General features: G+C 40.2%; 1 protein-coding gene across 4 annotated transcripts in view; it reads left to right on the forward strand.

The window, feature by feature from the left end:
* BCKDHB (branched chain keto acid dehydrogenase E1 subunit beta) overlaps positions 1-21268 on the forward strand; it is a 289020-nt gene that overhangs the window by 89758 nt on the left and 177994 nt on the right. For all 4 annotated transcript variants that reach the window (XM_006034413.3, XM_025216409.1, XM_006034412.3 and 1 more), the window contains 2 exons: positions 4863-4960; positions 11491-11601. In XM_006034413.3, the coding sequence (XP_006034475.2) occupies positions 4863-4960; positions 11491-11601 (209 nt within the window). The remainder of the gene's footprint in view (positions 1-4862; positions 4961-11490; positions 11602-21268) is intronic.

Genomic DNA, 21268 nt, shown 5'->3' on the forward strand with positions numbered 1-21268 from the left:
CCCCCCATACTTACTGGCACAGAGCCCGAGTCCAGCTCCTTGTGGCAGTGAGCAGGGACTGCCTGAATCTCCAAATCTTTTCCAGATTGATTTTGAGGCTTTGAATTGATTCAGACCTTTTTATTGGTCTCCTGATTCAATTCGGATTCAGAGATTCGGCCACCTAATCAGGCTGAATCTCCTCCAAATTAATCAGCAACCCAAGCTTCACACAGCCCTAATAGGCAGGCAAGGTTCTTTGAGTAGATGTGATATCTTTTATTAGACTAACTAAGACTCAGTTGGTCAAGTAAAAGATACCTGATCTACCCTTTAGTACTCTTCAGTAATTTCTATGTCTCTGTGACAGGATAAGGGCCCAGGGATGGCTGTGATGCCCCCTGGTGCACTCAACCTCTGCACTGACTCCAACTTCCTGGAGTATCCTCCCTTTCAACCTTTCCTGCCATACCTTGATGTGTTATTTATAAGGCTTTGGGAGGTTGCCCCCAGGGCCCTCAAGTGAGCCCAGTCTAGCTCCACCTTGCTCCTGGGGCGTTATGCTATGGCCCTCCTGGCACTGTTTGTGCCTCTGGGCACACCACTTGCCTTTATTGGCTATTCATTGCCTCCTTCCACTCCTGTAGCCATGTCCATGCCTCACAAATGTTACTTTAAATTATCTACTGGGCTGTCTGGCCCATCCACCACTCTAGTCAGCCTGCAAGATTCTCTTTTTTCTCTAGGCTGATTATGTTGTGCAGGACAGATTTACTTAAGCACATAATACTGAGTTAAATAGTCTATAGTAAAGTAGTGCAATGAGATAAACTTTTTTTTGTGGTATTATTAATTTAAGAACATTTAATTTATAAAGTCTAAGGGAATAATTAGCCTTTTTAGGGTTTTTTAATTTGTATGCACTGCTTACTGCATTCTTTTCAAGCAGAGTAGTCAAGTGCAACATAAAATCCAGCTTGATATAGGAGAGACAGAAGAGAGAAATTGAATTTACAGATATAATACAAGTTTGAATAGTGCCTTGAGTCAGATCCTAAACTGTTAAAAATTACTGTTGCATCATTGGCTTCCATAGTGGTATACTGATTTACTCACTGGAAAATTTGACCCTTGATTTAAAAGATGTAAAGTTCAATCTTTCTGATGTGTTTTTTTTAAAGATGAACCTTTCAAATTAAATGTGAGGGTGGATAAAGATTCATTAATATGTTCCACTTGGGAGATCTTATTTAATAAAGATTCCATAATGTTCATTTGGTATCCTTATTCAAATAGAAGCTCTTCTTATGCAGTGCTTCCCCAATGATGCTTTAGAGCAGTGGTTCTCAACCTTTTGTGTACCAGGACCCATTTCTAAACATGTGGCCAGTTCCAAACCAGTATATAGTTTTAGTAGAAAACACACAAGTATACTTGTCCCCTTACCTATGAGGAACTGTGGCAGCTGCTTTCTTTGCTGCCTGTGGTGCATGTTTGTGTGCACACATGCACGTGGTACCCTTTCCCTGATCACCCTCCTTCTGCTTCTCCCAGCCTCAAAGAGCCCCTTTCAGGCTGGAACTCTGCCAGCCTGCAAGGGGAAACCCACAGTTTGCCACATTTTTCTCCTTTAAGGGAGAAAAGGAGAAAATTAAAGGAGAAAATCCACTATTTTCCATGTTTTTCTGCAATTGTTCATGATACTTTCATATATTCTTATTACCCACTTTTGGGTCGTAACCCATGGGTTGAAAAACAGGGCTTTAGAAAAGAGGTTAAACAATCTTGCTAGAGGAGAGGCTGAACAACCTCCCATGGGCTGGAGCTTGTGACTTGGCCTTCTTCAGTTCTTGGAGGGTATGCCCCCAGCTTGCATATTGTTTAGGACTTTTCTGAGAGAAGAAGCACAGAACATTCCTGTCTTCTGAGGCCAAAGCATTATTTAGCATGTTTCTTGTTTGTGCAACCTTATTCACTCTAGTCAGGGGAAAAAATGTAATTTGAAATATAGATCACATTGAAGGTACCCTTGCCCTATTATTATTTGAAAATAAGCATGGAAAATATTTACATACAGTGGTGATTATTCCTAAAAGTATGTCTGTAAGATCTGGGATTATTTAACCAGGAAAAGAGAAGACTTGAGGGGAGGGGGGAGATTTGACAAGTGTTCAAATACATTAAAGATTATTATAAAGGAAAGGGTGATAATTACACTCTGGCTGCATCCACGTGAGCGTGAAATTTTTGTTTCCCTGGGGACAAGTAGCAGTGGCACATCTTGTTGCAGACAGGTCTGTGGCACCACATGCTGAATGTCTGCGCTCATTTGAATGCAGCCTGTGTGTCCACAGTGGACAAGACAAGAAGTATTGGTCTTAAATTTGAACAAGAAAAAATTAGGGTGGATACTAGAAATAATGAAGTATGAGAATGATTAAACACTGGAAAAGACTACTTAGCAAGGTTGTACAATCTTCATCACCAGAGGCTTCTTAAGAACAGGTTAGACAAATGCTTGGTTGGGTGGAGTTAGCCAGGGATCACCCTGCCCTGAGAAGGGGGTTGGAATAAAAAGAAGAAAAAAAAGTCTTTCCACTTTTTCAGCTCTCAGTTGACTTACCTTAAATTATTTTGCAAACATTTTTCAAATAGCGTATTTACTAAGAATTCCACAATAGCTGTGCCTTGAGCCTGAAGCATGGGCAGTATGCCACTGTTGCTCCTGGAGCAGTCTAGGCTTCCAGTGTCAGAATTTTCCATCTTGGTACTCCCTCAAAGCACTCTAGGGACTTGTATGCCAGTGCAGAGTTGCTTACAGGCTGTGGGCTTCATTTTGCCATTGGAGGAGGTGGAGTCTTTAAATAAAATTTTGTTGGTATCAAAGAACTTTTTACTGTGTTCTGGTAAGGTGAATATTAATCGGATATAGATCACTCAGGGGATTAATAATAGAATGTGGGGTGTTTCACCACCTTCTCGACACCCTTGAACTTAGGGGCTGATCCAATAAGTAAGGATACTTGTTCAAAACAGACTCAAATGACCTGGAGATAGTGTCACAAGTAGTCTCAGATCATCTTTGGAAAACAAACAATTGCTTTTTTAAATTTCTGGTTGGAATGTTGATATTAAATGGGCACTTTCCTTGAAGCTCTCAGCATAAAGGGCATAACAACTGAAATGTCCCCTTGTCCCTAAGAAATCACTTTAGAATGTGGCTAAAGCATTTTATTAGTATAGCCCATAGAAGTAGTCTTTTTGAATAACTGTCATTTTAAAACTTGTTGTTATTTCAAAGGAGACTACTAAGTAAGTAATTTAGCAGGTGTGGAATTTCGCACACATTATGCATGGGACTAAGGCAAAAGCAGGCAATGTTCTGTCCTTTACTAGGCACATGGTTAAGATTTTCTATTTCTGTTTTGAGATCTACACTTAGAAATAGGAGATCCTTATTGTTATTATTAGAAAGTGATCCATCTTTCCATTTAGACTGTAACTCCCTGTTGTAGAAAGTCCTAAAATAAAGACATTAAAATGACATAATTGTATATAGAAATCTATATTGGGTCATTTTAAATGTTTGTATAAGATCAATTTTTCTTTTCTCTAAAAGTTCCCTTTGGTTAGATGCATGCTGTTGAGGAAGCCCCACTTTAAAGGTAAAGGTTATAAAAATGAATGCTGAATAAACCAGGGGTGGGCAGAATCTGGCCCATGGGCCAGATTGGACCTGTGGTGGACTGCATTTCCCAGCAGTCCCTGCGCACATTGCTGCGGCTGGTTTCCATGGAGACCCCAGCAGTGGTGGGGCCGTGGCAGTAGGGGGCCAAGGTTTCCATGGAGACTGGCCCCAGCAGTGCTGGCAGGGCACGCAGTTAGGCGGGGAGGTGCTCTGAGGCCAAAATCTTATGGCATGGTCTGGGTAGGGGTGTGCAGGCAGTGGATCACATCTCTGTCCTGGCTTTGGACCAGGATGTCACTGCTGCAAGATCCCAGCCCCAGAGCAGCTTTTCCATCCAGCCGCATGCCCTGCCAGCACTGCTGGGGCCCATCTCCATGGAAACCCTGGTCCTGAGCTGTCATTACCCACCGCTTCTGGGGTCTTCATAGAAACCAGCCACAGCAACATGGGCAGGGGCTGCTGGGAAATGGAGTCTGGCCACTGCCTGGATCCACCATTTTGCCCACCCCTGGAATAAACCCTTACAAGAACGGAATAGGTTCTACATTTTTCCCCTATTTTATATTGCGGAGAATAAAGTTGATGTCAGCATTTATTTTTTCATGAATATTAAGCACGGTTCAGTTTACCTGCTTAGATTGAATCCAAAATAAGCTGTTGGGAAGAGCAAACTGGAACAAAAGAAACAAACAAAAACCTATGGGATAAATGCCATTAAAAAACTAAGAGACCAATAGTTTGGCTGTTCATTCCCAGTTTCCAGCCTAAAATTACACAACTCTTTTACCATAAGCTGGCTTCTATTGTTTTAACCCTTTTCTCCAAAACCTTTGTTTTAAAAATGACTTAAAATAAAAGTTTTATTTAATGCTTGTCATAGACCTCAGGAAAGAAGCTTCTTTCAGGTTCCAAATACAATTGGGTCTGTTGTATTAATACTGGAAGGGAGAAACAGCATTGCTGCAGTAAATCCACTTTTTCTGTTGACTGAGGAGTTTTGATGAGGGATCTATTTCCTGTTTGATATCACTACTCCATATGAATTCAGCCTATTATTTTCTACTAGGTGGTAACAGATACATTAATGATTAACTATTCTGTGTTTTGATTTTTAAAGTGTTTCCTTGGGCAAATGCTTCCTAGTAAGAAAAATCTAATCTTTATTTCTTCCTTTTGTAAATTCTTATCCATTCAGTGGAACAAGTTCCTGTGGAGTCATACTATATTCCGCTGTCTCAAGCTGAGGTGCTGCAGGAGGGAAGTGATGTTACTATGGTTGCCTGGGGGACTCAGGTCAGTAAGACTTGTATAAGATACTTATGGAGCCTATCGCCTGCTGTGAAAATGTACTAATGAAATGTGACTTATCAGGAAAATGAAACGAGCCTAAAATAGCATCACTGAAATAAAAGTAGCTATTTATAGCATGGTAAAAGACACTTGCTCTACCCTAGTTGGTGCGCTTTGTTTGTTTCTTTTGGATCTTTGGGGGTTCTTGGTCCACCTCTGAAATTTTTGAGAACTAGCGTTTCAAGTTTCTCTAGGTAACTTAAAACTTTTACTAGATAGAACACCTACATGCCTAGGAAAAAAATGCAGAATACTAGAACTCTTGGTTCAGAGATGCTACCTTTTATTGGACCAACTAAGAAGTTGCAAAAAAGTATCTTTTTCTGCAAGCTTTCGGGCACATGTGCCCTTCCTCAGGCTTAGGGAAAATTAAAGATGGTACAAAGTCCCCATAGGTAGAAAATAAACTTCATTTTTGCACAGAGGAAGCTGAAGGTGGAAGTCTGTTCCTCTGGGTCCATGAGAGTACCTTTGTGAGTTGCTTTTTGATGTGCAGATCAGGCAGGATTCCTTCCCTGGTGGTGGTCAGGTGGCAGAAAGGCAGGGAGGTGTAGAAATCTTTCTTGTCCTTCAGCAATTAAGTTTATTTCCAAAACTGGCTAAAATTCAGCCTAGGGTAATTTCTAAGGTGCCTGCAATGTTCACAATTGTTTTCCATAACCTTTGTAAAACTAAAAAATGTGGAAAACTCTTTTAAAGCTTGGGAAAAAAATAAATTACTACCCCTCAACACACATATGTACTATATATTTTCTCATATAACACACACCCAACTAAAACATGTGCCTTATTTTTGGAAGGGGGCAGAATGTAGAGAGAGAGAGATTTTTCTCGAGTCATGGCTGAGTGGGACATAGAGTGAGTCTTTCTGGAAACAGAGTGTGTCCAGAAAGTGTGGCATCTAGAACTTCCTGGTGTGGCAGACTGTCTCCTGTGATGCCACACTTCCTGCACACTGTGGGCACTTGCACACATGCAGGGAGACTGCTTGTACGTGCTGTAATTCCAGCTCATTGGAGCAGACTCAATTAATTGTCAGTCTGCGGGGTCCATCACAATTCAACTGAGTCTGCTGGAGCGTGGAAATGACTGCACTCCAACAGACTCCAGCATCATGTGTATCAGCATCCCCACACTGAAAAATGGTGGCAGGGTGCATTTGACTAGCTTTAGTTCAAAGTGCCCGCTACCATTTTTCAGCGTAGGGATGCTGATGCATATGACGCTCCAGGCTCTTTTAATTAAAGCGCTGCTTCCCTCCCCTGCATCCTGGAGTACATCTATAAATGCCCTACATTTCCAGGAGGACTTACTCTGTATCCCACAAGGTGAGGCCCCAGACCCTTGCACAGGGCAGTAGAAAAATTGTTCCTTCTTTACTGTAAGTAGTTCCTATATAAGTTATTTCATAGACATTAGGTCTGGAAGGGACCTTGGAAGATCGAGTCCAGCCCCCTGCCCGCAGAACAGGAAGTCAGCTGGGGTCATAGGATCCCAGCAAGATAAGCATCCAATTTACTCTTGAAGGTGTTCAATGTAGGTGCTTGAGCCACCTCCGATGGCAGGCTATTCCAGACCTTGGGGGCTCGGACAGTAAAGAAATTCTTCCTTACGTCCAGCCTGAAATGGTCTTGCAGGAGTTTATAACCATTCGACCTCGTCATCCCTTGGGGCGCTCTGGTGAACAAACGTTCCCCCAGATACCGGTGGTCACCCCTGATAAACTTATAGGTGGCCATCAGATCACCCCTGAACCTGCACTTTTCCAGGCTAAAGAGCCTCATAGATCTCAGCCTGTCATCGTAAGGTCTGTTTTTCTGACCTCTGATCATGCGCGTGGCTCTTCTCTGGACTCTCTCAAGCTTCTCCACATCCTTTTTGAATTGTGGGGCTCAAAACTGGACACAGTGCTCCAGCTGCGGCCTCACCAAGGGATTTGCTTGAGAAGCATCTATGGATGCAAGTCAGCGTTTTGGTCGCTTTACTAGCCGCAGCATCGCATTGCAGGCTCATGTTCATCTTGTGGTCAATGATGACCCCCAAGTCTTTTTCTTCTGTAGTGCTAGCCAGCTTAGCACTGCCAAACCTATAAGGATGCTGCAGGTTTTTCCTCCCAAGGTGGAAAACCTTGCATTTTTCAGTGTTAAACACCATCAGGTTCTCGTCCGCCCATTTGCTGAGTCTGTCCAGGTCAGCCTGGATCGTGCTCCTGTCTTCTGGTGTGGATGCTTTGCCCCAAAGTTTGGTGTAATTGATGAACTTGGCCAGTCTGCTTCTGACTCCAGTGTCCACATCATTAATGAAGATGTTGAACAGTATGGGTCCAAGGACAGAGCCTTGGGGGACCCCACTGGTCACAGGGCACCATGATGATTGACTTCCGTCAATTACTACCCTTTGGGTCCTACCACGGAGCAAATTTTCCAGCCAGCGGATCGTGGTGGACCCAAGGCCACAATTGGCCAGTTTTGGCAAGAGGTGATCATGGGATACCAGATTGAAGGCTTTTTTGAAGTCAAGATATATGACATCAATCTCTTCCCCCTTGTCCAGGTGATAGGTCTCCTGGTCATAGAAGGAAATGAGATCGGTCAAGTAAGACCTACCCGCAACAAACCTGTGCTGGCTATCCCTCAGGATGTTGGTGTCGGCCAGTCCATTAAGGATGGCCTCTTTAATAAACTTTCCTAAGATCTTGCCTGGGATAGAAGTCAGGCTGATGGGCCTAAAAATAAAGTCTTGTTTTCACATCACAACCCTCATCAAGATGCTACCAGCAGCTCACTAGCTGCTTTGGGCACAAACTGTAGTGCTCAGCCAATAGCTGTGGCTATGACAGAGTTAATGTAATACTCCACCCATTCATTTTGTTGAGCAGATAGAAGTGATAGCCTTCTAGGAAGCTGCATGGCATGCACTCTGTCTCCAGGAGTACTCCTTTTCTAGTGAAGAAAACAGCTTCCTCACTTAAAATATGCACTGCAGTTTTGGGAGGGCTGATTTTGGTGGAAAAGATGAACATTGATTGTGAAAAAATATGATACGTGCATATACACACAAGCATGTACTTCAGTGTTCTCAGACTGATGTGGTTGCTTGGGAAACAGTGTTTAATGTCTTTTGACCCTGAGCTCTTTACAAAGAATATTCATAACTTGAAATACAAAATTTGTATTTTGATCAGTATCTGCTCATATACTTTCACTTGAGAGAAGAAGTATAGGAGGACAGCCAGTATTTTCATCATCTCTTGTGTCCCTGGGAAAGGTTCCAGGAGAGGATGGCATAATTTCCATCACTAAAATACAGTATTAGTTCAGTCTGCTTCTCTTTAGGGAAACTGTGATCTCTATAGCTCTACACAATGGTGTTTTGTATTCTCTTGGCATGCATGATAATATCTAATAGCCCCGTTATGACACTGTATTGGAAGAAAATCAAAGCTGCCTTCATGCTTTTGACCATATTTTTATGTTCATCAACATGATAAGATTGCTTTATTTCTCTCTGGAACAGGAGAAATATATTCCCTTTCTAGACTGCTAGGTAAAAAATTTCTCTGAGGTAAAATAGACAAAGCCTAGTAATACTCTGTTTAAATCAAAAACTGTGTATTGACAACGTTCACAGTGCTGTGACATTGGAAATAAAAGGTAAGGAAAAGGTTGCTTATAGCAATACCTTGAAAGGTACCTCTCAGGATTAGAGTAATAAACACTTCAGATATTCTTGCTGTATAATATTGTGGAGAGCAGCTGGTCTTTGACAGCGTGTCTGAACTTTTAAGAGTAGCATCTCCGTTGAGCCTTCCAGAATGCAGTCCAAATAGAGAGCCTGAAAGCTCTGAATAATTAATAATAATAATAATAATAATAATATATAATTTTCTTTAACGCTCTGGATATTCAGAAGTGCTTTGCAAACTTCCACTAATCTGCATAACACCTCGTGAAGGAGGTAGGTAAGTACGCATCTTTATTTACACATAAGAAAACAGAGAGGCCATAGTGTGCAAAATATGATTATTTCACTTTTGAAACATCACCAGAGACCTCTTTTGTTCCAGTCATTGATCTTCCTAAAATATAGAGCAAAAATATTCTTGTTTTCTGCTTTCCTGTTGAAGCACTTCTGTTGATTTGTCTTTAAAATTCACCTTTCCCCCCCTGCACTAAATCATTTTATCCATAATCTTTAATGTTCATGGTTTAGTATAAGCAAATGCCCTAAATGGAATTTAATCATGTTTCCCAGGTGCCTGATTAAGAATTACTGTTTAAGCAAATGCTTCTTTAGGTGTTCCTGATACATGTGAAATTCATTTGGTATCTTAAATTATCACACTTTTAATTCATTCTAAAGAACACAAATATATTAGAGAAATATATCCTTAGGCATTTCTATATATGCAGACATAGTAAAGGTTAAAAATTGGCAGGGTGGAAAAAGTGAGGATATAGCTGGAGGTACAGATATACCAGTCTTGTGATAGAGGCTGTGGATTTGGGGCATCTGGGTTCAATTTCCATATGTCACAGGTTACTGTTTTGTCTCTGTTTTTTGTTTGTTTGTTTGTTTTTGTTTTGCTTGAATACTTTAGCCTTTTCTTCCTTTCTTTCATTCAGCTGTCTAGTCTGTAAACCCTCTAAAGCTGAGACTCTTTGCACAATGGGTTTGCCTTACACAATGGGTCTTTGATGTTCATTTTGTCCCTAGATATGACTGTAGAAAGCTGTGTACAATAACACAGTATCTTCTAGCTATCTTTTGGAAAGGATAAGCAAGGACCAGAAACGATTATTACCATTGGTGTATCTAGTTTGCACAAGTACTTGTTTTTTGCACTCCAGTCTTCAAGATGCATCTTTATAGGTAGCCATCCATCTTTCCCACAGTAAATGGGTAAGAGTTCAAGTTGAAAGTACGCATTACCAAAGCTGGAATTGCTCTTCAGACTATCAGCATCAAGGGGAAAAAGCCAAATGCCTGGCTGTGGTAGAAAGTGAGCAAATCCTAGTTTATCCACAAGTAAAGAACTAGATCATCTGAGGTAATTCTCTTCAATAGTTCTCACGCAAACTGCTCAGGTAAGATTGAGAAATTTAGTAGATGTCATTAATCAGCTGATGGCAGGCTAGAACTTGCATCTAAATAGCACATATTCTGCACTTATGTAACCAGCATGCCAGACATCACCTTCTCTATCTGCAAAGCTTTTGAATGTGATAATCATTTCATACATTTGGTTAATATTGTGTGTGCAGTCACGCTACACAGCTTGCAGTGTTAGATAATACATGATGCATGGAGTTTGTAGGAAAATATTTAGTTACCTGTTAAGCCATTTTTATGCTACTGTAAAAGAAAAGGGAAAAGAAAGCTGTCCTAGAAAGTTCATGGCTAACCTCTGCCTTCATTTATCCTTTAAACTGCTGCCTTCCTGGTTAGGAGAAAATTATTTTGCAAGAATCAGGTAGAGGTTTTAGAAATCTTTTGGTTTTCAAATTTATGTAACTTTTACAACTTAAGAAGTCTTCCCTATCATTCTGTCCTATAAACATATACTTTGTGGATGGTGATGTGTACATTACAAATAATTAATCCCAGCCAATGCTGCTTTGGTAGTTTTTACCAACATCAGAACATTTGTTAGTGACCATAATATTGGTCATATAAAAAGCTATACATATATATTAAAAGATTTTGTTGGCAGGACTAGAAGATGAATTATAATATTCAGTGTTGTATTTTACCATTATAGTGTTGAACAATTCTCTTTTTTAATAGCATACTCAATATGTAAAGGATGTCAGAAGATGGAAGCTGCAAGAACCTCTTTAAAAATATACTATTAGACAGATTTCTGCTCTGGATAATGAATAATCTATTTTTCATCAATCAAAACTAGCTACAGTTCATTTCCATATGGAGGAAGGATTCTATTTACTAAATGTTACAGCCATAGTCATGCTAAGATTTGAAATTAATCAAAGTCTGAAAGTTTGCATTGGCATAGCAGGTTGGCAGGTAGACATTTTACTTTCTCAGTTAAGTCAATTGCACTCTCATTTTGGATGAAGAGAACTTTAGGCCTTGACAGTGCTTTTGTTACTTCTTAATCTAGGCATAATTTAACACTTTAAAAACAGTAAATGGATCGAGTCAACCTTATTATTTTAGAGTGATATTTACCAGAAATTAAATAAATTGTCTCTGTTGAATAAAAATTCTAAGTTTTTATTGCTTAGTACTTGTCAGTTGTTTTTGAGAGGTATTTATTAGTTTTTTAACACAGTATTGAAGTAACGAGAAAAATGCTTGCTGAATAACTAGTCTGTTAATTTCAAACATTGCTGTTACAAAATAAAATAACATTAAACTATTCTCTGTCTGAGATTTGTATAACTGGGTAAATTTTAAGCATCACAATAATATTTCAGAGATCCAATTTGTGAATTACCTTGTCTTTTCAGGTGCATGTAATCAAAGACGTAGCAACCATGGCTCAGGAAAAGCTTGGTGTGTCCTGTGAAATAATTGATCTGAAGACTATTTTGCCTTGGGATACTGAGACTGTTTGCAAGGTAGGAAGATAATTCTTTTTAAAAACAACAAAGGAAGATATACCCGTGAACATGAACAGCAGTTTAATATTGAGAAAAATATGGCTGCACTATGCTGGTTGCAGGTGCATGATGGGAGAGCCCATGTAGTGCACTGAGGGAGCATCTGTGTAGCCTAGGGGGCCTATGGCTTGCCCTGGAGTGACTTACAGATATGTGGCCCCCCACTGATGAGAACCACAGGGCATTTGGCCGTCATCTGTTTTGAAACTGGACAGCCTTGGTTTAGCTAACAAAATAAAGTGCTTGAAAATCAATTTTTTCCCTCCATGTTTTTGGCTTTTCCCCATCCTCTTCTGGCATCCACAGTTCTGAGGAATTTACCTGAATAATATATTTTTAAATCTTATGATCTTTAAAATTTTTTGCTTGCACTTTTTGTTCTTGCCCAGAGGGCAGGACTGTGCATCTGGGGAGCCAGGAGCTAGGTTCCAGGTGCCCCACTTGGCAGGGGAGCTTATGTGGCAGCAAAAGTTCAATGTACCTTGGAGTGCAGAGGGGGAATCCACATGTTGTTGTATGGCTCAGAGGGGCCTGTGGCCCACACAGATGTGGCTCCACACTGCTAAGAAGTTGGAGCGCCCTGTAGAGGCTGTAGAGTATTAAGGAAAATGGACTTTTTTGGTACAAATTACAGTAGTTTTGTTTTTTCACTTAATTGTCCTTTTCTCTTTTGCTTTGAGGGTTGGCACGATGGACATGTGTTTTCTGTGCGTGTCTGAGTAGTGTTGAAAACATTAAGAATGAAAAAAAATAGGTTCTAAGGTGCCTCCCTACCCTACTTTCTGCTTGACTTCAGACTAACATGGTTAACCAACTCTTTCCACATGCTCTTAGCAGTCTCAGAAATTTTGTTTTTAGCTAAAACCTCATTCTCATATCAATCTGAAGGTGAACTTGTCTGGAAATTTTGGGCCACTTCCATTAATCTGTATTTTAAATATGCCCGTAAAGAAAGTACACACTACAAAATCATATAGTAACTGTTTCAACTGTAGAGGAAAGGGAGCCATCACAGGGAAGACTGGTTCTGGCCTATTGTGGTGGTGGTGGTCTTGATGAGCTTCTGTGAGCAGTCAGACTTTGGGAGTGCTGCAAAGCTTTAACTGATGCTGGCACTTTGCAATAATAAAAAAGGCAGTGGTCACATTCTCAAGACTGTTCAGGTGTCAAGCTGGAAAATAACATTTAAAAATTAGTTCTATAATTAGCAGGGTGGAAAAAAAATTAAATCTGGCCAACATTTTACTAACACTAATGTTTTTGCTATTAATACTGAATGGAAAATAGAGACAGATGAAAAACCACACAAAGGGAAAAATATTTGAAAAAATATTTTTACATGAACTTTTGTTCTTTGCTGTACTGGTGCAGCAGTTTTCTGTTTTTAAGGATGGGATTTTAAAAAAAATGTGTTTCTAAAAGTATTAATATAAAACTTCTACCTATAGTATTCTGTAGTACTGGGCTTCTCTACTTCCCACAGGCTACTGGTGGCCTGCTTAAAAATCTCAGTCTTTGATCTGTAGAGATTTTTTTTATGATTAAAAAAGCTTGTGATATCAGATGATTTAGCTATACTTTACGTTATTATTTAGTGTACATTTTGATATGCATATTTTCATAGCATCTGTATAATATGTGCTTGCATAATGTTACCTTAAATTGCCAATTGCTCAAATTAAGAGCGAGACCTTATAAAGGGAGATAAGGCAAAATGCCATGTTTATTGATTACATGAAGCAGATACATAAGCTTGGACACAGTAGTCATACAAACAGACATACACAAGCATACATACAAACAGACAAAACCACTCCAGTAAGATGTTATAGTTACCAACAGAAGTTACTCAATGTCAGCACTGGATGGCTGGGTCCAGGCTTATTGAGGATGATAGGAGCGGGGGAAGAACAGACGTGCCTGTGCTCCATGAGGTTGTAGAGAGTGGATTCTGCATCTCACTTTTATAGCGATTTCAAGTCTTTGTTCAGCATTGGGGTTTTTTCATGCTCAGTCTTTAATTAGAGGTAGTTTCTTCTGGTTAGCTCAACTTGAGGTAATTCCAGTAAAGTTGGTATCTCAGAGTTGTTCTTTCAATCTTGATCTCTGCCTTGAAGCATTGTGTAGTTCAAATGGCAGGATATGCAAAACTCCTTCTTCTTACTATCTTCTGTGCACCTGATCACAGACAAGTTCTTCAGCCATCCATTAATTAGCTTAATTAGTTTACCGTCTGGTAACATATGATGATGCCTTGTTGCTTACACAATCAATTAAATCTTCTTCTGTTTTCATGCAAATAGTTACCATTCTCTCACCATTCACCGTCTCACACAGACACTCACGTACACAGGGCATGCGGAGTTCATCTAATCATGTCAAGCAGAGAACAAGCACAAAATGGAGTTTTAGTTGTTCATAAATGACAGAGGTTTATCAATTCAATACTATTATCATTTAAGCATAATAAATATCTAAAAATTCATGCTACAATAATATAGCACTGGTGTAGCAATGGTTGGGTGAGAGAAGATAGTGTAGAAGGAGGTAGTTGTCTGTATTCGTCTGAAGTCAGGCAGGATTGATTTGTACCATTCAATCCTGGGAGGTTAACAGTTGGCAGTGGGGGGAAGGGTTGGCGAGTCTGCAGGCAGCAGTAGACATGTGTCCAGGGATGCAGGTTAGCAGGGAGATAAAAATTACCTAGTCAGAATGGGGGGAGGTAGGAAAAGAGTAGCCCCAGGTTTGGAGCAAGCAGCTCAGTGTTCCCAGCCCCAGGGCTGCTTCCTGGACCTTTATACAAGTTGGGTCAGATTGGAAATGGATTAGCCTGATCTACATAATGCACTTCCTTAGATCAGTGGTGCTCAACCTTTTGGTACAGTGGGCCAAATTAGTGACATGGAGCCCCGGGCCACCTCCCCTTAACCTGCTGCCACCTCCCTTCATCCCACTGCCTCCTGGGACCCTGCACCACCTCCCTTGGCCCCACACTGCTGTCTCCTGCCAGCTTTTGTGTGCCCGGATTGGGCTCCAGGACACAGATGCATGCTGATCCAGCATGTTATCCAGCCTATGGGGCTCCCCACAGGTCCAGAAATCTGGCAGCTGGGGAGCGGCAAATTTTCAGACCCATGGGGATTCCTGCAGCCCAGATGGCATGGCTCTACAGGCTGGATCTGGCCTGTGAGCTGGAACTTGGGCATCCCTCCTTAGGTGAATTTAGATTAAGCCAACTTGTTTTTCCCAATCTAAACTCCCTGAACATATGTATAGTTCAGCTGCTCAACCTAACTGCACTTAGAACAACCTAACTACAGTTACTAAGTGTAGCATCTGTACATTCACCTAGTATTGTGGGAAATCTGTATTTCCATTAGGAAACAGGGTATTATGATTTCATCTAAGCTATGAAGTTCAGATGTAGCGGGGCTGGAGTTCACTGTAGTGAAAACATGTTTGTGCTTAGAATGCACTAGAACACTTCACTTGTCACTTGATGTGAATAGATTCATGAATTTGGATTCATAGATTCGGCCACTGAATTGGGCTGAATCTCTGCTGAATCGAATCAGGTACTGAAGCTTCGCACAGCCCCACTGGATACATAACTAATTGGATCACTGTGCTCAGTGAATAGCCATCCATGCCTCAGGCTAGTTGGGACATCAAGTGACGTTCCTTATGGGTCTGCCCTGGTACTGGTGTTTAAAGGGTATTTATACACATACTTTTTTGTCCTGCAATGCACTGGAGATCTTCCACTTTGGAGGAAACTTGATTATAGATTGATTCATAGAAATCCAAGGCTGGAAGGGACCTTGGAAGATCACCAGGTCCAGCCCCCTGCACCAGGCGGGAAAGACAACTGGGGTCAGGTGGCCCCAGCAAGGTGACTGTCCATGCTTCTCTTGAAGATATCCAGGGTAGGCGATTGCGTGACCTCTGGACAGAGCCTATTCCAGAGTCTAGACACCCTGGCTGTGAAGAAGTTTTTCCTAATGTTAAGCCTGAAATGGTTTTCCGGGAATTTACGGCCATTACTCCGGGTTATCCCTAAGGGTGCCCCGGTGAAAGTTTGTTTAACAAGCTCTCAATGTATGCCCCTTTATGTAGTGTTAAGCCGCTATCAAGTCCCCCCGTCTTCTCTTTTTCAGGCTGAAGAGTCCCAGGTCCCTCAGCCTAACCTCGTATGGCTTGCCGTGCAAGTCTCTGATCATATGGGTGGCCATTCTCTTGACTCTTTTGAGCTTTACCACGTCCTTGTTGTAGTGTGGCGCCCAGTACGGGACACAGTACTCCAGCTGTGGTCTCACCAATTCTGGGTAGAGCAGAAGAATCACTTCCCTAGTTTTGCTGGAGATGCATCAATTGATGCATACCAGGGTATTATTTGTGCTGTTGGTTAGACTATCACACTGCCAGCTCATATTCATGCTGTGGTCTATTATTACCCCCAGGTCCCTTTCATTTGTGGTGCTGGTCAGCTTGATGTTGCCAAGCCTGTAGGTGTGTAGAAGGTTTTCATCCCCCAGATGGAGCACTTTACATTTCTCAACGTTGAACTTCATTTGATTCCAATCCGCCCAACTTGCTAGCCTGTTTATGTCCACCTGTATCTGCAGTCTATCTTCAAGCGTGACCACACTTCCCCACAATTTGGTGTCATCTGTGAATTTGGCCAGTGAGCTCTTCACCCCTGCATCTAAACGAAGTTTAGTGTTTGTTTGCAGAGTGCTTTGTCTAACTTGTTCACATCTTTTCCTGATGTGAACAGTTTAAATGAAAGGTGCTGAGTTGTAGCTGTCAATATAAATGGGAGGATTGGCTGCAGCTTCTGTTTCTCTGTGCCTTTTAATATAGCCCTCATAAATCCCTTGCTGTCCATCCTAGGATGTAAAGTTCATCTGTTTCTGAACCAAGTCATTTTCCTCTTTAAAGGCTTTAGCTGTCACACTAGCAAAACAGTGCAACTTGCTGAAAGAACGGTTGATTAAGTCTGTGTTATTGGATTGGATTCTTATAGAAATACAACCTGGATAAAAATGTGGTTGTACATAGGAAACCTTACGTATTTCAGAGAACTTTGCCTTTTATGATTGGAAAACTTCCGTGGTGGAACAGTCATGTATTTTGCATGACTGTCTTGCATTAGCTTACAATGCTTAGTTACAAATAGGTCTTCTCAAGTAGTTTTTAAATTAAATTTGCATCCTAGATTTCTTTTAAGTGAATCATGAATGAAAAATAGTAAAGACAAGCCCTTTTTTGATAACACTGCATACTGAACTTTACCGTAAAGAACATTCCCACTGAAATTATGTATCTGCAAATGTGCATAGTTGTATTTGGGAGCAGCAGGTCTGGTTATATTTGCGGAATTATTCCCATGTGCCTAAGGAACCAAATAGGATCAATTTTGTAGGAAAGTGTTAAAATATCTTCTGTTTTTATTACATTTCTAAATTCTACTTTCTGGCCTCTAGTAAGCAAGCAATATTAAAACTTAAAAAAAAAAATGTTTTACTTGTTATGATTAAATAGCAGAAAGAGCTGAACCTATTGAAAGTGATAAAGACTGGAAAATAAGAATTTTAGTAAGCTGACTTTTCAAAAAAGTTAAATATTATTTGTAGTTGTATTGAAAGATAAATGCCGGAAGACAGTAACTTTTAATTATTTCAGAAAGTTGACTAATGCTAAAGTGAAAGGTCTGCATTTTTTAGGATAAAAAAATTGCAGGATATATGTATACATTTTAAAGTGTTTGCATTAATGGGCTTCATGCTATGTTACTACTTAACGTAGTCATAACAGGTCTGAAGTTAAACTGGGAGTGAGAAATTCCTGTGTAAAAATCTCTTTTTACAAATATTGCCTGCTAAAATTAAATTACCAATATCAGTAAGGATTTGAAGAAAACCTGAGAAGTACTTGGATAAAGGAATCTAAGTACTGTTCTGCCTGATGATTGTGAAGTGCTTTGAATGAGCTGTTCTAAGGGACAGGTACATAGCCCAGTACCTGACCCGAGATGGCCAGATGCTTTGAGAGGAGGAGGAGGAGGAAAAAAATGTCCTTAAAAAGAGCAGCAACAAATCTACTCCAAGAGACTACTTCAGTCCAAGAAATAGTAAGAGAAAAGGTATAAACAGCAGCTTCTCTACATCTCAAACCAGAAAATAACCAGACAAGAATTAAATTAATCCTAGAACAATCCCATGTTACCTACAAATGTCATCCATAATTATGTCTTTTTATTTCCCCAAAGCCTATGTAAGTTGAATTCATGCAACAAGTCCTGAATGTTAATAGATTTCAAACCAAATAGGTCAGTAAGCTAATATAAGATATACATTTTGGAGAGTTATTTCAATTTAAATGTTTGCATACTTGCATTTTAATACTTTGTTTATTCCCTCATTCATTTCCAATCCCTTTAGGATTTGGCATTAACAATTGAGAGACAAAAATTGTAATGCTCATGAGTGAAAAGTTTCTGGTTCTAGATGTCTGAATTATTATTATGAGTAACACACTTTTCATGCATTTATTTGCACTAGCAGTATCAACAGTGTCATTTTTCACTTCTGATTGAAGACCTTGTATATTAACCTGATGAAGGAATAATGCTATTTAAAGAGTATATACAGTTGGCAATGGGTATTTTATCAGTTCAGCAATTTCTACAACAAAGCTGCCTAAAAATCTGATAGAACAGTTTTTCTTGAAAAAATAAAACTTGGTAGAAAATTATTAATAGTTATGAATTTTATATAAATACCATACAGCTATCCAAATACAGTAATTTTTTTCAAAACCCATGACTGGACTTAAATACTAAGTATAGGAAGAAGGCCACATATCTGGCTGTTCTGTAGCCAATTAGCATAGATCTGCTTGTGTGAAACTGCCCTAAGCATAGCATTCCCTTTGCAGAGGGTCAGGTTTGGTGGTAGAGGGATGCCATAGCAGCTCTTGTGCCATCTTGTTGATCCCCACTTTGGTGTATTGAATGTAACCTGAGAAAAAGGGGGCATACCATAATGTCCCTGTATTTTCTCAATTCCTGGATCCCAGTATAGCGTACAACAGGCTGTTTGCAAATAGGCTAATGTAACTGTAACTTATAGGTATATATAGTTTTAACTATAAGATTATTTTAAAATAATTTTGTCCTGCATAGTTTCCTGAACTGTACCAAACTCAGCTCAGACATAGTCAAGGATAGGGTCCTGTATCTTTGAAGTATAATTAATTTCAGTCTTTTTAATAGAGACAGGCATGGCTTTTGTGACACTGTGATATCTTCTTTGTTCCTGTTTTTGACTTTCCTGAAAAAGTAATTCAAGGCTCAATAAAGGAATTTAGTATCTTTGATCTGACCTTTCTGCATAGCATAAAAATGACATGTTTCACTTGTACGTACGTGTTAACTACATGGGCAAACTAAGCAAAGTATAGGCTTCCCATTCTTGCTTCTGCTTATGTGCCCTATGACTACAGCTGCATTTTGAAAGTCCCCATCAATTGTAATAGAAGACATGGAAGGACCTGTTTGTACCTAATGACCTAGTGCTCATTGATAGATGGTATAAAGAACTTACTGTTTTATGGAGCAATAGATATTTGTTATTGTTATATTGTATTTCATATGCTTAATAGTCAAAGACTTATTCTAGGAATTCTTTCTTTTACAAAAATATTGTTTTGGGGTCTATAATAATAATTATTATTGGTCAAGTCTATATTAGTTGCATAAGTTTATAGTCAGTATAAGGTGGGCTTTGTTACTGAAAGCACTACACAAATCTAGGAATACTTTGGTGGAGGAATTTGGGAATAAAAAGCTCTGGTGGGGGAAATGGGAATTAAAAATTAGTGTTTTGGAGACAAGCAGTAATCTGTTTAAAATGTTGCTTTCTTTTAGAATAGATGAGTAGGTAATCCACATTTTGAAAAGCTGTTTCTATTTAAACTTTGTTATAGTGATTAAAAAAAATCACTTTTCATGCAGCTATACTTTGCAACAACCACTAGAGGCCTCTTTTACACCAAGTAAAATGACTCATTTTATAAGACTTTTCATCTTCTGGTTACTGTCTTATGAAATTAGAACCCTGAATGTAATATTTTCCTAAAATAATTCAGATAATATTGCTGGCCAACTCATTGGTTTAATTCTGGAAAATGTTGGCATTTGCCATTTGGGCCATAAAGCAATGGTGAAAAGTTTACTTGGAACAGGGTGTATCAATGCACATCAATCTGGAATCTGGACCATAATTAAAAGCTTCCCTCCTTTCTTGGGATTCCTTGGGAGGATAAATGTGAGAACAATGACTGTCTAATCAGGTAAACTCCTTCCAGGCCAAAGGAAATCAAATATTCAGTCTGTAGAAAACCCTGTTGACAGAAGCAAAAAAGCTGGACTGCTGCTTTTTTACCCAATTACATACTAATAAGACTTCTCATGAGAAAAATGTGTACTCTCTTTATATACAGTGGAGAGATAAAGTGCCTTAATGTATGTAGACACACAGAGAAAGTATGTTGCTTTGATCTATGCCTAATCATTATGGTAATATGAATTTGGCTTTTTTGGTTTCTGAACAAAGGCACTCATCAGTTGTACAGCCTGCAAATAGTAAGTTGACAGTAATGGCTCACTTCATGATTTGACCCAATTAATTTATAACTATCTTTTACTCTAAGAAGCTTTTCAAAGAGTAAAAAATAACATAAACTGGTATAGATTCTTACTTAGATTTGAAGGTCTCATAAATCATAGGGTTGAAAGGGACCTCAGGGGTCTGGCCCACTCCTCTGCCTCAGTGCAGTTCCTCAATCATTCCTGACCAATTCTTTCCAAGGCCTCTCTCTTGAATGCCTCTGCTGAAGGTCATCACACAACTTCCCTGGGTAGCTTAATCCACTTCTTTGTTTGAACAGTAAAGAAGCTTTTCTGACATCTAATCTAAATCTACTTTGCTGCAATTTAAAGCCATTGCTTTGTGTCCTTCCCCCCTACCCTATCTCTTAGTTGCTTATAAATCTAAGAATACAGGCTTTTTTAAAATCAATATTTTAAGAACTGTGTGACAGTGCACCTTTGGGTGCCTGTCACTTTGAGGGCGGAGTCAGGCAGCTATCAGGTGCCTGATGTTGGCAGCCATTTTTAGAATAAGGGATATAAAGGCTGTGGTTTGCTGTTGCCAGCCCAGGCAGAAACATCACCTGGCTGAGCTGCAGCAGGAACATCAGAAGGTAAGAGCAGGATGCTCCTGGTCCTGGGTATGACCTAAAACTTCACCCTGCTGGGGATGGGTGGCCTGGTGGGGCTCCTAGTGGTGTGGGAGCCCCCAGGAAATTCCAGGGTAGTTACCACCCCGATAAAAGGTGGGTCAGGGCACCTTAACCCCTAGCCCCCACAACTCGGTGGGTATGAGGGCCAGGCATGACTATGGCCACCTGAGCCCTAGGGGGTGTAAGACCCCAGTAGAGGAGTGGGGCCAGGCATGGCTGTGGCCACCTGAGCCCAAAGGGGAGTAAGACTCTGGAGGCCCCTGGTTGGGGATAGTTGTGTCACCCTGTGGGGCGGGGGGCATTGTGTAGCCCGAGAGAG

Source organism: Alligator sinensis, unplaced genomic scaffold, assembly GCF_000455745.1.
Source record: "Alligator sinensis unplaced genomic scaffold, ASM45574v1 scaffold405_1, whole genome shotgun sequence".
Taxonomy (NCBI): Eukaryota; Metazoa; Chordata; order Crocodylia; family Alligatoridae; genus Alligator; species Alligator sinensis.